Source organism: Lethenteron reissneri, chromosome 16, assembly GCF_015708825.2.
Source record: "Lethenteron reissneri isolate LAM-NWPU_2019-01 chromosome 16, ASM1570882v1, whole genome shotgun sequence".
NCBI lineage: Eukaryota > Metazoa > Chordata > Hyperoartia > Petromyzontiformes > Petromyzontidae > Lethenteron > Lethenteron reissneri.
Window position 1 is genome coordinate 14111797 of NC_083794.1, and position 14254 is coordinate 14126050.

Genomic DNA, 14254 nt, shown 5'->3' on the forward strand with positions numbered 1-14254 from the left:
CAGCTGTTGCGATGGCCGGATGGGTCAGAGGGTTTTTTAACGACCGCGCTGGAGTATTGAGAGCAGGTACCGCCGGGGAGCCTGGGTTCGTGATTCAACTGGGTTTCTCAGGCGCAGTGAGCCGATCGTCTTAGCTGGGTCATTGTAATAACCGCACGCAAAATATTACATTCAATTTGGTCATTCACTTAATTTGGTATATTCTAGCTCTGGTATTTAAAACTAAATCGGTGCGAGTGGCATGTGACAAACAGCCTTTGTGGGGCACATAAACGTGGTGTGCCACCACTGTGGATAAAATAGTGGCCACTTGAAGGCTACTAGAGGCGTAGGCTGCGAAATAAATCCAGCCACGAAATGAAATCCGTCTGAGAGGACGAGGAGATGGAGCAATAAAATCAGCTTGTTCGCAAATGCCGGGTGGATTGTCATATCGCAGAACCATAACTGACGGTCACGACTTGGGGAGGCCTTCATCCAGCATTGGATTTCTCACAGTTAATGAGGACAATAGCGCCAAATTGTATTGGAATGTACACAAACTGAGTAGATAGAGACACACACACACTGTAACACGAACATAACGAGCCGCAGCTGCGTGCTACTACACTGGCGAGGTGAAGGGAGTTCAGTTGGACGTGGAAGCCCGCACAGCGTCCCGCGATCCACGTGCCATTGCTTAACGTGCAGCCGCGGGTAAACGGGCAAGGCAACAGCCGCACATGCGGGGGTTATTAAAACCCCGTGCGGCCGCGAGAGGCGGCGTCGAAGCGTAGGAGCAGGTTCACGCCGAGGGCAGCGTGAAATATCGGTCGGGCGGCACCGCCGTGGCCGCGTGGGACGCTGCCGCGGTGCGACGGGGCAGCGCGCGCTGGACTCCTGGTTGATCGGCGGGTAGCGTGTGCGGTGGGGTAAAGTGTGGGTACTCCAACCTCTTACAAGACGTCTTGGCCAGCGTGTACGTGTACACCCTCCAGAGAGGCTCTCCAAGAGCTCCCTCTACATGGAGGCCCTTCTAGGAGCGGTGACGTCAGCAAGCAATTGCAGGGCTGCACCTTTACCCATTACTACCATGGCGGCCTTGCTGTGTGGACGATTCTGAGGAGGCACGGTTACCTTGGTGGGGATATGAGGCCCATGCGGCTCTCTTTATTATGCTGTAAAAAATACCACATTTGCAATTCCTGGCTGCGAAGCTTTTTTTCTGGTCTGTCCAATGCCTTGAGCGCTCGCGGGGTTTAACGGGCGAGGGGAGAAAACGGGAAAGGCTGCAAAAAGGAGCCAGGCGAAGAGACGGGAGGTGGGATCCGCGCGAGGTTCTGTTTAAATTTGCGAGGTGCGAGGCAGGAGTAAACGTTCAGACCGCACGGAAGAACAGACGCAAGGTGTGCGCTCACGTTAAGATGCCGCTGGACTATTCACCAACTAGATTAGGGTGGGGGCAATTGGTCATTTAAGACAATTAGATCACGAAAACATATTATCCGTTTCTTTTTTTGTCGTCAATTACTCCCTTGCAAACGGCAGCTGCCCCCAAATCCTACAAGCCGTTAATGTCATCAAACATCGCCCATCGCCTCCCGTCCAGCGGCACACGTGGAAACAGAGGCGAGGGTTTTTTCCGTGTTACCGAGTGTTCGAAGCGATGATCAATTACTTAGAGGAAGACCACGAACCTGACTGACCGTCAACCGTGAAGCACGCAAAGCGAGAGGCCGATGCAAAGAGATATCGGCGAAGCGCTCGGCCGTGCACCGACCGCACAAAAAGGGCCGAGGGATTAAGGAGAAGAACTGATGATTTAAATGATCGTATATCCCGGCTCTTAACTGAAAGGTGCCATGCTGATACTCGATGCTGTGCCCTTGGCAGCCCCTGGCTGCGGGGAGGGGTGGGGGAGAGGCAGCGCTAACCACAGAAGCACGGTTCACATTAAGGGCAACGTAAATTATGGGCCAATTACTGTAGCAGCTTCACCGTGTGGCGGGGGGTTCCCAATCCCCCAATGGGGGGGGGCAGGGATCCCCAAGCGGCATAGGGATGGGCCCAGGGGGTGGCCACCAAGGAGGGGGGGGGGCACAGATAGAGAGAGAGACGCGCCGAGTCGAAGGGCAGTGCTGCTCTGATGAGGGCATTGGGGGGGGAGGGGGGGAAGCCCTCAATCAAGGTGAACGTGATTGCTTTTGAGCTATAGCCTTTTGCACGCGTAGAGCCGTTTGACAATCCACTGCTGGTTGAGGTCTTCCCCAATGCCGCGCGGGTCTAGGAGGTTAATTGACCATACCTCACCACTGCCGGTCTCCAGAGGGATATGTTTCAGGCCCAAAGCCTCTGTTTGACGCGTGACGCTAATTCTAGCGTTGCACCAATTCAGGACAATTTATTATTTTTGCTTGGCAAAAAACGACAATCCATGCTGTGCGGGTCTTTGAGGCTAATCGTCGACGCTTCACCATAACTATGAATGTTTACCCAGCAAAGCCTCATCAATGCACGCCAGCCACGCTAGTCAATGTGGGTTGGCAAGGGCCTGTGACCTCCCGATAGAATAGCCACGGTGAGCCCCATTTATTCTGCTTGCTGGACGGCTGCATTTTAAATATTTAAAACAAATGACCGAGTCTAACCCTCGGGCGAGAACAGGTAGGATAAAGGTGCTGCCGAGGAGAGACGTGATTATCGGTCTCCAAACACACAGGCGGCGGTTCTGGCTAAGACCGATTCCCCCGTCTCCGCCGCTCCTTTCCCTCGAGGTGATCGCGGAGCGCCGGTGCTCATTTCGGGCTGACCTGACCCGCTGGGTAAGGCCCTCGCCGGGGTAAAAAAAAGCCGGGGCGTAATTGAACCCTCGGTCACCGCCGCGCGATTGAGTGCGCCAGACAGCCGATGCGGCTTGCCGCAGCGGCCGCCTCTTTAACTATTTACAAAGGGAGCTGGTTTATTTGGCATTCTCTGTCTCGCGCAAACAATCACAGCTCCGAGGAGCAGCGGTTTTTAGTTCGACGGCGGGAAGAGTGCTTCCAGGCGAGCATTCCGTTAGTTTGCTTTTAGGCTGGGCACACATGCACGTGTTGCCGCGATGGTGTAGCTGGCCAGCGGGGTGGACTTGTAATCCGTAGGTCGTGGATTCTATTCTATTCGATCTCCCCGGGGCGCGGCAGTCGAATCAACGGGCGAGTTTTTCAAATCCACCCGGCAGTATAAATGGGTACAGCACACTTAGTGAATCGGCAGGTCGCGATAGCAATGGGGTCTAAAGTGTGGCTACTCCCACCACTACAAAGATGTCTGGCCAGTGTGGAAGAGTAGGCCAAATACATACTCCCTCCCTCCTGTCAAGCAGTGGAACGGGCAAGAATGTTCGAGACTTGCACATCCACGATCGACGTGGCGAACGCATGCCGTCAACGCGTTCATATTTGTATTTTTGTCTTCCCCTGACAGCTTGCTACGGCGCTTCAAGGGACGTATTCGCGACCTGCGTTGTACGAGCGGCAGCAGCGGGGCAGAGCGTTGCACTTTTTAATCACGCCCATCTGTAACTGTAAAACACACTGTATCTATCCCAGCGCCTTGGGGTCTGAACATGCTTCAAACTTCCCACTTAAAAAAAAAACTTCGAATGATAATTGACAAATGACCACCAGCTGCGGCCTAGGCAATGAGAAAAAAAAAAACAACCCGTATCGCGGTAAACGTCAACACTCGTGATCCAATTTCTGACTCGTTCCAAGAAGAAAAGAGCCCAGCTGATCCCATCCTCGGCAAGGCGGATTTGCTGCGCATCTGGCGATGCAGGCAGCCACAGATTTTGCGGATGAATTTGCACCGAACGCTGCACAATTCCCAACGAGGTGTTTGCGGAGGTATTTTTGGTACGATGATTTGTGTATTTTCTTAAATATGCTGTAAATATATTGGCTTTGAAGGCGTTGCCTCGAGAACGGAAGTGCTGCTGTATAATACGCAAGTTAAAATTACATTTGATATATATTGTGGAATGCGTGCGCGGTGTTTTGAAGGTAACAAATGTAAAAAAAAAATGTTGTGAAGAAAGGCCATTCGCCAGAATGTTGGGAGGGGGCGAGGAATGTTTAATATATAGACAAGCGCCCAGGCCTATGACCAAATCACCCAGCCATGTGGCTGATCTCGCCAGGTCCCAGAAGCTAAGCAGGGTTTTATCGTGGACGTAGTGCTTTGTTAGGCAGCCGACATGCACAGACAGGTTGTTAGCGGTTGCCGTGGGGATTCGTGGGGGGCAGTAGGGGGCGAAGCAGTGGAGCAAAATATCAGAATCTTTATGCATACTGGAGGAATCTTTTTTTTACACATGTCCGGTAGGGGCGGGGTCAGAAAGTTACAATAACAAACAATACAAACACACGATAGGAGTGTGAAGAATGGGAAAGGTAAGCAAATCGCTAACAATTTTTTTACTAAAATTAAACTTTTTTGAGTTTGCCAGATAAGACCATCTGAGCTATTCGCTTCTTTTTCAGAAGCGACCTGGCCACAAATGATCGCTCAACCAAGTGGAAATGTATAGCAGCCAAATCATCTTTATAAAAGTCTTAACAAATAATATTGATCTCAGATTTATTCTCCACATCTTCACCAACCTGCACTGACCAGAGTGGTAAAGTTTGGTCAAATAAACCCTTCATCCAGCAGTGGATTGACAAAAGGGCTGTGGGTGTACACGTACATTCCCAAAGAGCCACAGTGCCTGCCACAAGTGGTGACACCTGTATCCAACCATAGCTGCCCCAGTCGATTGCTTGGCGGAGTTTCAATTTGACTTGCTTTGCCATCGAAGGATGGGGGGGGGGGGCAGGGGGGGGAGTTCGTCAAACGAACCAAAACATCTCCCTGCTCAAACATTACTGTTGTGACACGCAGCCCGCAGCCAGATGTGAATTAATTTCCACATTCCTATGACAGAGGTGGCAATGAACGTTCAAATATATGTTTGCATCCCAGGTGAGTATAGTTTTTACGAACAACTCTCCAAAGGCAGTGCCATGGAGCGGTGTTTCTCAGTTGGAGTCCTCGCGCTACTGCACTCCACCTTTTCACGATTGCCGGTTATTTTTCACTCGTATACAAATTAAGCCACGACACGTGGTTCGCACACTGGGCTTGCGATGCAACAGAGTTTGCAGGTTCGACTCCAACTCCTGGGGGCAGCAGCTGAAACAGCGGCGCTGGCTTCTCAAATCCCCCCCCCCCCACTTCGTCCCACGTCTGTCCACCCCGCAGCAGAAATGGGTACACCGGTTAGTCGATCGAGTGTGGTGGGGTAAAGTGTGGGTACTGCCACAGGTTGGTAATCATGGAAAGCTGCACGGTGGAAGGTCGCGAGGACTGGATCTGTAGAACGCTGCGATAGCGTCGTGTGTGTGGGGGGGTGTGTGAAGCCATCAGGGAGCAGGGGTTGTGGGTGATGGGGTCAGCGCTTACCTGTTCACCATCGCTCTCATCGCTGCTCAGCCTCAGGTCATCCTCAAGCATGCTGCACAGACACAAGCACAAAGGACGCGCGCTTAGCAAGCTCTCCTTCCGAACGTAAAGCAGACGCGAGACAGGCAGAGAGGTGTACACGGCAGGAAGAAAATATGAACAATAAACATTACTTCTTCCCCCTTGCGAGAAGGCCGTAGTATTTACAACGTGGTCGACCGTCCATGCGCTGCGCCTGCAGAGTCTTCAATGCGATCTTACCTAAGGCAGCCTGACCTTCCCGGCAGCCCCGAGGCTACGTAGCACGCGCGAGCCCGGCGTATCTATCACACGCGTGGGCGCACGTTTGCCGGTGTTTGTGACAGATGGTTGCTTTCCCGGGTGGGAGCAGAGTCTCAAACTGGCGCAAAACACAGACAGATCTTCCCTCGCAGTCCTTTGAATGTCCACGGGGGTGTTTTTACGGGCTATCGTCATGAATATGAAAAATGTGTAGATTTTCCAGTAAGTGTACGCAATTAAAACATAATAAATTTTTATAAACAAAGCAACGCATGGCGGCACATGCGCCGAGCCAAATTAAGACTGGGCTCGCAGACAATGGAAATGGTTTACGAGTGTTTAAAAATAAATAGACAACAAAACAGTGCCATCACGCCAACGCGCGCCTCGCGTGGCACACGAGGGCAGCGCGGCCGGCAGTCGGGGAAGGGCATTTCGAGCGGCGGTGGCCGACCGCGAAAGGGGATACTTGCGAGCGCGGGACAGGTTGCCAGGGTTGCTATTCAGAACGCGCCACCCTGCCTAATTTACCGCGCGCTCCAATTAGGCGCTTCGCGAGCCTCGGAACAAATGCCGCAGGTGAGGGCCGGAGGGAGCGGAGCTGCGATCTCGGGTGGCCAGCATCTGCCCGTCACCCGTCCGACGCCGAGGGCCGCGCCCTCGGCACTCCGCTGCCACCGGGAGCCCAAAAAAATCACCGAAAATCGGCAGCGCGGCCGGCCTCCACCCCAGCCGTACGGCGGCTTTTCCGATTAGCGCCGCCGCGGACAGAGAGCGCGCACCGCATCAACGTAGATCCGGACAGAAAATGCCACCAAGGTCACGTCGCGGAAACCGCACACCGCGCGCGCGCGACACGGCAGAGCGCCGCAGACGCTCACAGAGGGCGGGGTGCCTGAGGTGAGGCGGCGGATGCCAGATTTACAAAAGGTTATTGTCGCACAGCTTTTGTCTAATTTAAGCTCAGCCCGAGGGCACTTGATTAATTCTGGAACAACCATTATTGTTTTATTAAACAAGGGGGCAATAAACGGCAGAGATCTACCCGCGACGGGCGCGCGTGGCCGTCCAGAGCGCAGGCAGCACGGGGTGGCAGCCGTTGAGCAGTGTCCCATAAGCCAGACCGATGTCACACACCAGCTCTACAAGCTACGCTAGCCCCAAGCCATGCCAACCCCAGGTCCACACTCACTCGTGCCTTCCCAGACTAGCTCCAATCCATGCTCGGCTCATTCCGCACGAGACGGAGGCCATGTTCGTGCCTTCTCAGGCAAGCCCAATGCCAAGCTAGCCCATGCATTGCCTAATCATTCCATCCCCACACCACTCTGGAATCATACCACAACTATCTCCATTCCAGCCAAATGCACCACCAGGGCAACACATGCCACACGAGACGATGCCACCATGCTAATCCCACTATCCCTACGCCAGCCCAGTTCCACTGTGGTGGCTGGTGCTCGTTTCTACCGTCGCAGAGGGGTCGTGACCCCCGCTGACCTCTATTGGAATCATCGACCGCGAAAGCGAACGCTTACGCGCACCTGGGAGCGACTGGAAAACACCACCTGCCAAGGGGCAGCGCGCCGGCTGCTCAGACAGAAGCTCAAAAGAGTTCGATTCCCATATCGAGTGGTTGGTGCACTCCGCTACGAACAGAAGCCACCTGGCTCGATTGTCAAACACGTATAATATCGGCGGTTGAGTGAAAACCTGAACTCGTTCAGCAACCCACACTGACCAGTGTGGGTTGGTCAATGATCATATAACTCTCACGGGTTGTGAATTGTTCTAAAATTGTGTTATCCCCTGCGGTTATTTGGCAGGTCAACAATAATAATAAAAATACGTGACTTTACGTTGTGCCCATAATGTAAGGAAATTTCTCAAGAGCGCAGAAATACTACCAAAGTCCACCATTAACCATTCTGTGAACTGTTCCATGAAGCCCTTGCGACATGGTTCACAACGTAGTGCGCCAGTATTAACTCGGAGCCAGAATTCAAAACCAGAGAATTTCCCCTGCGACTCAGAGCGACCCACCCTTCCAAAACAGGTATTGTTTTTCAAAGGGTCCTCCTCGCATGCTTCAAACCAGAATACATTTTGGCTGGAGGCTATGTTTCCATTAGAAGCACGATATATAATTCAGCTTATTAGAATAAAAATGAATCCACCATTTCTAATATTGCATTGTTTCTCTATAATGACCATGACTAACATTGTGCTGCGATTTAACTTAACACTCATCCACTCCGTCCTCTGCACTTATTGAACAAAACATAACTTGGGTTTGGACACAAAGCAAACCCTGAACTATCTCGATAGAACAGCCACCATTCGCCACTGAGTGGCGGTGACGTCACCACGCTAGGTGCATCACAAAGATAAAGATCCCCCATATAGCCTTAGCAGACTGTAGGGGCAAGTGCTGTTAGCGAGCACCTATAAAGGCCGGCACGGCACACGAGGGGGTGGGTGGCCGCGTTTGTCTCCCTAGTGGCGATGTTTACACATCGCACCAGGTACTGATTTGAGGCTGAGTCGACCTAGGGGAGGCCCAGGACCGGTTCAGATAATCGTCACTGGTGTTGGCCGTGAGCAGGAATCGAACCCGGTTTGCCAGGTTCGTAGCGCAGCGCGCTAACCGCTGCGCCACCGCTCCCCACTAGGTGCACCACACACACACATATACGCGCACAAATGCCTCCACACGCACACCCTTCTCCATTCTGGGTTCGTCCACAATCCATCTCCCGGGTTTTACTGACAGAGGTGAGATTCGTGTTTGAAACCTTCTGGATATCCCAGGCTCCCATGCCGTGCATGCGTGATGGTGGTCACGTAGTACGCAATTCTTTTTTTTATATTTTTAAAATATATATTGTTGTTCACAATGTCCAATGTCGTCAACTTGTTTTTTGACGTACTGTATGGTAGAAATCTGGGATTATTGCGGTGGCCCCGCCAACAATCGTAATGTACACGTATGTATGTTGTATTTATGTATGTTGTATGTATGTATGTTGTATGTATGTTGTATGTATGTTGTATGTATGTTGTATGTATGTTGTATGTATGTATGTTGTATGTATGTATGTTGTATGTATGTATGTTGTATGTATGTTGTATGTATGTATGTTGTATTTATGTATGTTGTATGTATGTATGTTGTATGTATGTATGTCTGCTGTATGTATGTTGTATGTATGTATGTTGTATGTATGTATGTTGTATGTATGTATGTTGTATGTATGTATGTCTGCTGTATGTATGTTGTATGTATGTATGTTGTATGTATGTATGTTGTATGTATGTATGTCTGCTGTATGTATGTTGTATGTATGTATGTTGTATGTATGTATGTTGTATGTATGTATGTTGTATGTATGTTGTATGTATGTTGTATGTATGTTGTATGTTGTATGTATGTATGTTGTATGTATGTTGTATGTTGTATGTATGTTGTATGTTGTATGTATGTTGTATGTATGTTGTATGTTGTATGTATGTTGTATGTATGTTGTATGTTGTATGTATGTATGTTGTATGTATGTTGTATGTATGTATGTTGAACTTTGTTCTCACCCAAGGTAGCCAACCATGCTAATCAAATGTGTGGGGGAAGGACAACAAACTGAACGCAAAAAGTAGTTAGAAAGAAATACGTTCTCAATCTAGACGACGATGATTTAAAAGTACAAAGTTCCAGTGGCTTCCTAATATCGAAAGAGCGTTCCAGACGGCCGGAGCAGCGCAGCGCCGCTCGATGCGGTGACCGTTCTTTTTAAATCCTTTATATGAAGTTCACTTGCTTGCTTGCTTGCGCGCTTACGACCGTGCAAATCTTTCGGTCGTTTTTTTAACCCAATTCCCGTCATCCAATCGAGCTGACGTTTTGCACACAGACTCGTTGTGCGTGACAATTTATTTTCGTGAAAAAATGTTTCCAAAATTATCCACTTTTTAGGAAAAACAATTATTCATATTTAATTTAAAATGCCAATGTGATAAAAATGAATCTCTTACTCAAGAAAAACAGAAATGAATAATAAAATAAAACCGATGCCACGCATATAAAGGATTTATAGTGAAAAACTTTGTTTTTACGGGTTAATTTTTTATTAATTGACAAAAGCCGCTGCTGCGAGGATGACCACCGGAGTGCCGCGTGATGGTTGATGCTCCTTGCCGAGATCAGCAAGGTGTTGTGGTTCATTTGTGGCAAGCACTTTGTGGTGTCGAATGAGTGCAATATGTGTGTCATCATAACTCGAACAGAATCAAAGGATTTGCGATCGCCATCACAGCTCGGTGTGCGTGGCACTCGCGGTCAGTGGGATGGCTTCAAGGAGCCGAATTTGAAGAAGCTTCCGGCACGTGGCACGTAGCGCGGCGCCGTCGTCACGAAACGACACGCCGGGTACAAACACACGCAAAATAAAAACCGCGTCGGAGAACTACACATTGCGAAACGATTAAGACCTGTCAATTGCACTCTTTAACTTCATCCCCAGGGTGCGCGCGGGTTATGCAAAAAGCGTGGTTCGAAAGAGACGAATGGTGCTCCGAGATGCCGTTACGTTTCCTTTAATCCAAGGACTCGGAAAACCGCTGTGGACAGAGTCGGGTGCCGTTAGAACCCCGCACGCACAGGCACAGCTGGCCTGGCACTTGACCGATGTTATGTTTTATATTGTACCGACACACTGCACTTCCAATTGCTCGATGTAGTATGACATTATTAGTCCGTGTGGGGTTTTTTTTACGTATAAAAAGAAAGCACTCTGAAGAGAGAATTAATCACATTGAAAAAGCACACCATCTGTTTGTGAGCGGCGATACCATTGTAAATCAAGACTCCTTATAAACAAAGTACGCGGCTTTATGGTAGAAATCTATAATGGTAATTATATATGTAAAAGTCTGCCCCTGTTTTTTTTATTTAAAATAAACAACCACCTTGTAAATAGCCGCTATGCAACTGAATGACCGGCGGTGGCTCGCAGGCTTGAATACCAAGTGGACTCACTCACGAACGGGTCACTCCGAAATAGAGAGCGGTATTTGCATCTCATCCCCGATGGTCATCGACAATTTAAGACGGTAGGAAAGAGAACCACCGAACGGGCACTCTCTTGCTCTGAATGTACGCGCAAAAAATAATGTCCTCCTCCTTCGTCAAAAGGACGACGGGCATTTTTAAAATCGCGATGATTGACGCCCTCTAAGTGCACGCGTTAAATGAGCGCGATGACATTTATTTTTTTCCTTCCAGGCCGCGAGGTCAGGGGGCAGCCGCCGGCTTGGCAGCCGCGTCGGCGCGGCTGCGACTTGCGGGGCCATTTGCGATGCAAAGGCCTCGTCAAACAAACACTCCTCAAGCCACCGCCGCGGCCTCCTCATAACCCATTAACCGTAATTTACCAAACGGTTAATGGCGCTGTAAATAAGCAAGATCGCATATAATGCCTCCCGGATAATTGAACCCTTAAGAAGCGAGGAGGAAAAAGGTTTCGTCTTCCAAAAAAGAAAAAAAAACACTCACAGACTTGCAGCCAAATGGAGGGCTTGGCGGCTGTTTAAAGTGCGTGGGGCGGGCGGGGGGGGGGAAGCAATATTTCGTTGCGTAATCGTGGCCAGAGATATCATTCACGATCAGAATTGGCCACCAAAAAGATTTCACAGCGTGAGCAAGATTCGGCGGTGTACATTGGCTCAGAGCGTTAGATTCTTTCAGTCTTTATAAGGCGGTGCACAGACAGTCTCACAGAGCAATGTCTGTGAGCGCAGTCTGCGCCGTGGCGAGCGGTGGAAGCGATTGTAGCGGACTGCGCTACGAACCCAGCGACTTTGAGTTCGATTCCTGGCCACACCCAATGTCAGTGGCGAGAGATATCTGATCCCAGTCCTGCGCCTCTCCCCCTAGGTCGCCTTAGCTGTAAATTATATGGTGCGGTGTGTAAACATCGGTACTGGAGAGACAAAGGCGGCCAGTGTGGTAATCGGAAACATCACCCCATTAGGTGTTGTGCTGGCCTCAACAGGTGCTCGCTAATAGTGACTGCGTCAAAAGTGAAAGATGCTTTGTTTAAAAAAGAGTTTGCACAAAGTGTATCGTTTTCAACATGAGTTTTCTCCGATAGTTTTTGGTGACTCATGCCTTCACTTGTGACTTCTTCAACAAGGCAAATAGCTGGCTCTTCACACACCTCGAGCATCTGCTCTGGTGGGCACCCAAATAAATAAACGAAACCTAGCCGAAGATATTTTCCGTCACCATGATGAGCTGCTGGATATTGACCATTGTCATCATTGCCACGAGTCATGAACTATTCGCTGCTGGATGAACGCCTCCCGAAGCCATCGCCACCTTGCGTGCTGCGATGCTGCAAGGCTGCGCGAGCACCACCCGCGCTGCAGCCGATTATTTACCTCGGGCAAGCCTCGCCTCGTTGTTTCTGGAGAGTTCTGCTACATTTGGATGTTTGGCCATGTTCCGAAAGTGAGTGCTTGCCTTCGTGTGGGAGTAACCCAGAGCAGTCAAGAAAAGACGCTGAAGTCTTTGGACGGATGGATTAAAATAATCCATCGCGGTACCCGCCGTCTCCTGCCCCCCCCCCCGCCCCCCCGAAAAACCTAACCAGGCCAGACTCTGCCGAGTGGCGGGGGGCGACACGGTTGCCGGGTGAGAAGTGGCCTCAGCAGCCCTCAACGCGCGTGGCAACGGAGGCGTTCTCGCGATTTGGCGCAAGCCCACGTACGCACGCACGGCCGAGTAATTAAATTACCAAATGAGCATCTCGCTTGCGATTCATCCTTTCTCACCTTGCGTGTATTTTTCTGGCACGGAGAGTCACACCGTCAAAAGGTGGGGGGGGGGGGGGAGTAAAACCCTCGAGTGGACAACGAGCGGGAGATGGGGAGGAGAGGGCGGCCGGGAGCGCGGAGGAGAGGATCGGCAGAACTCCGCGTGTCTGTGACGTTTAGGGTCGCCACCTTCGAGCTACAACAAGCGGGGACGTATCATGAGATGAAAAAAGAAAAAAAAGACCTCAACATATCGCAAGAGGGGAGAATTATACGCTCATGCAATCTGGACACTTTTATTTCTGGAAGCGATTTTCTATTTTAAACGTGCAGGTTTTTGCATCCATCATTTACGATGAAAATAAAAGTCAATCTGATTTCCTGCATTTGTTTATTCTGACTTCCTGGACCGTGTTCTGGTGATGTTTGATGTTTCTTCAAGTGAAACATCGTGTATACAATTGAGCCAAATTTCGTTGTGAGATTTGCTCTTCCACTGACCGGCGAGTGAGATTTAAAAATGATCATAATTGGCGCGTCGTTAAGCGCTCATGTACCGCCTGACAATTGCGTTTGTTTGGCAGGAACTTAGCGACACAAAACTCTGGTCAGTTCTGTACGTGGCCTAACCCATGAAATAAATTGTAAATGACATTTCTTGCATATTTAAAAAGCAAAAGGTAAAAAATATTTGAGCAAGAATGTAGCAGTTAGCGCTACGCTGCGCTATGAACCCGGCAGCCTGAGTTCGATTCCCGCTCACGGCCAACATAGGTGACAAATATCTGAATCGGTCCTGTGCCTGCCTAAGGTCGACTCAGCCTCAAATGAGTACCTGGTGCGGTGTGTAAACATCGCCAGTAGGCAGACAATCGGGCGTGGTGCTGGCCACCCACCCCCTCGTGTGCCATTCAAACCTTCATAGGTGCTCACTAACAGCACTTGCCCCAACAATCGGTAAAGGCTATACCTAAAGGCTATATCTTTGTCTATTGTTTGTCATAGAGGACAACTAAAGTAACGTTACAAAATATATATGCAGTTGTAGATTTCACCTCATTATTATTTTCATTGCAATGGTTTCCATGGAGGATATGTTTTGGTACAAGGGCCTTGGTTTTACAAAAGGCGCCTTTAAAGAAATAAAGTTTGAATGACCGATTAAACAAGAGGGAGTGTATCATGTGTCTCAATGGGTTTATGCCATCTCATGGTTAAATGAACAAAACTGACCGGAGTGGTGCATTTGTTATCATTATAATTATCGTACAACTGACCCCCTCAAAAATCCTGGGAAAGCCGGAACAGGAGGTGACCGTAGTGGCGTTCCGTTTGGGAAATTCACCCAAACGCCTGAGAGTGCACACACACACACAGACTCGCACACAAAGACAAAGATACCCCATAAAGCCTTACAAAACCCAGAACATTGGTGACAGTCATCACCTATATTGGCTGCGAGCGGAAAACGAACTTGACTTGCTGGGTTGGTATCACAGTGTGCGAACCGCGACACTGCAGTTAAACACAAAAAGATCCCCCGTGTAGCCTTAACAGACTGTAGGGGCAAGTGCTGTTAGCGAGGACCTATGAAGGCCGGCACGGCACAAGAGGGGGTGGGTGGCCAACACCACGCCCGGCCGCCTTTGTCTCCCCAGTGGCGATGTTTACACATCGCACCAGGTACTCGTTTGAGGCT

The 14254-nt window shown here is 49.9% G+C and overlaps 1 protein-coding gene across 1 annotated transcript in view; it reads right to left on the reverse strand.

The window, feature by feature from the left end:
* The window catches only part of LOC133343038 (AF4/FMR2 family member 3-like), a 108754-nt gene that overhangs the window by 32084 nt on the left and 62416 nt on the right, over nt 1-14254 (reverse strand). The window contains exon 6 of the mRNA XM_061552484.1: nt 5464-5515. Coding sequence (XP_061408468.1) covers nt 5464-5515 — 52 coding nt within the window. The remainder of the gene's footprint in view (nt 1-5463; nt 5516-14254) is intronic.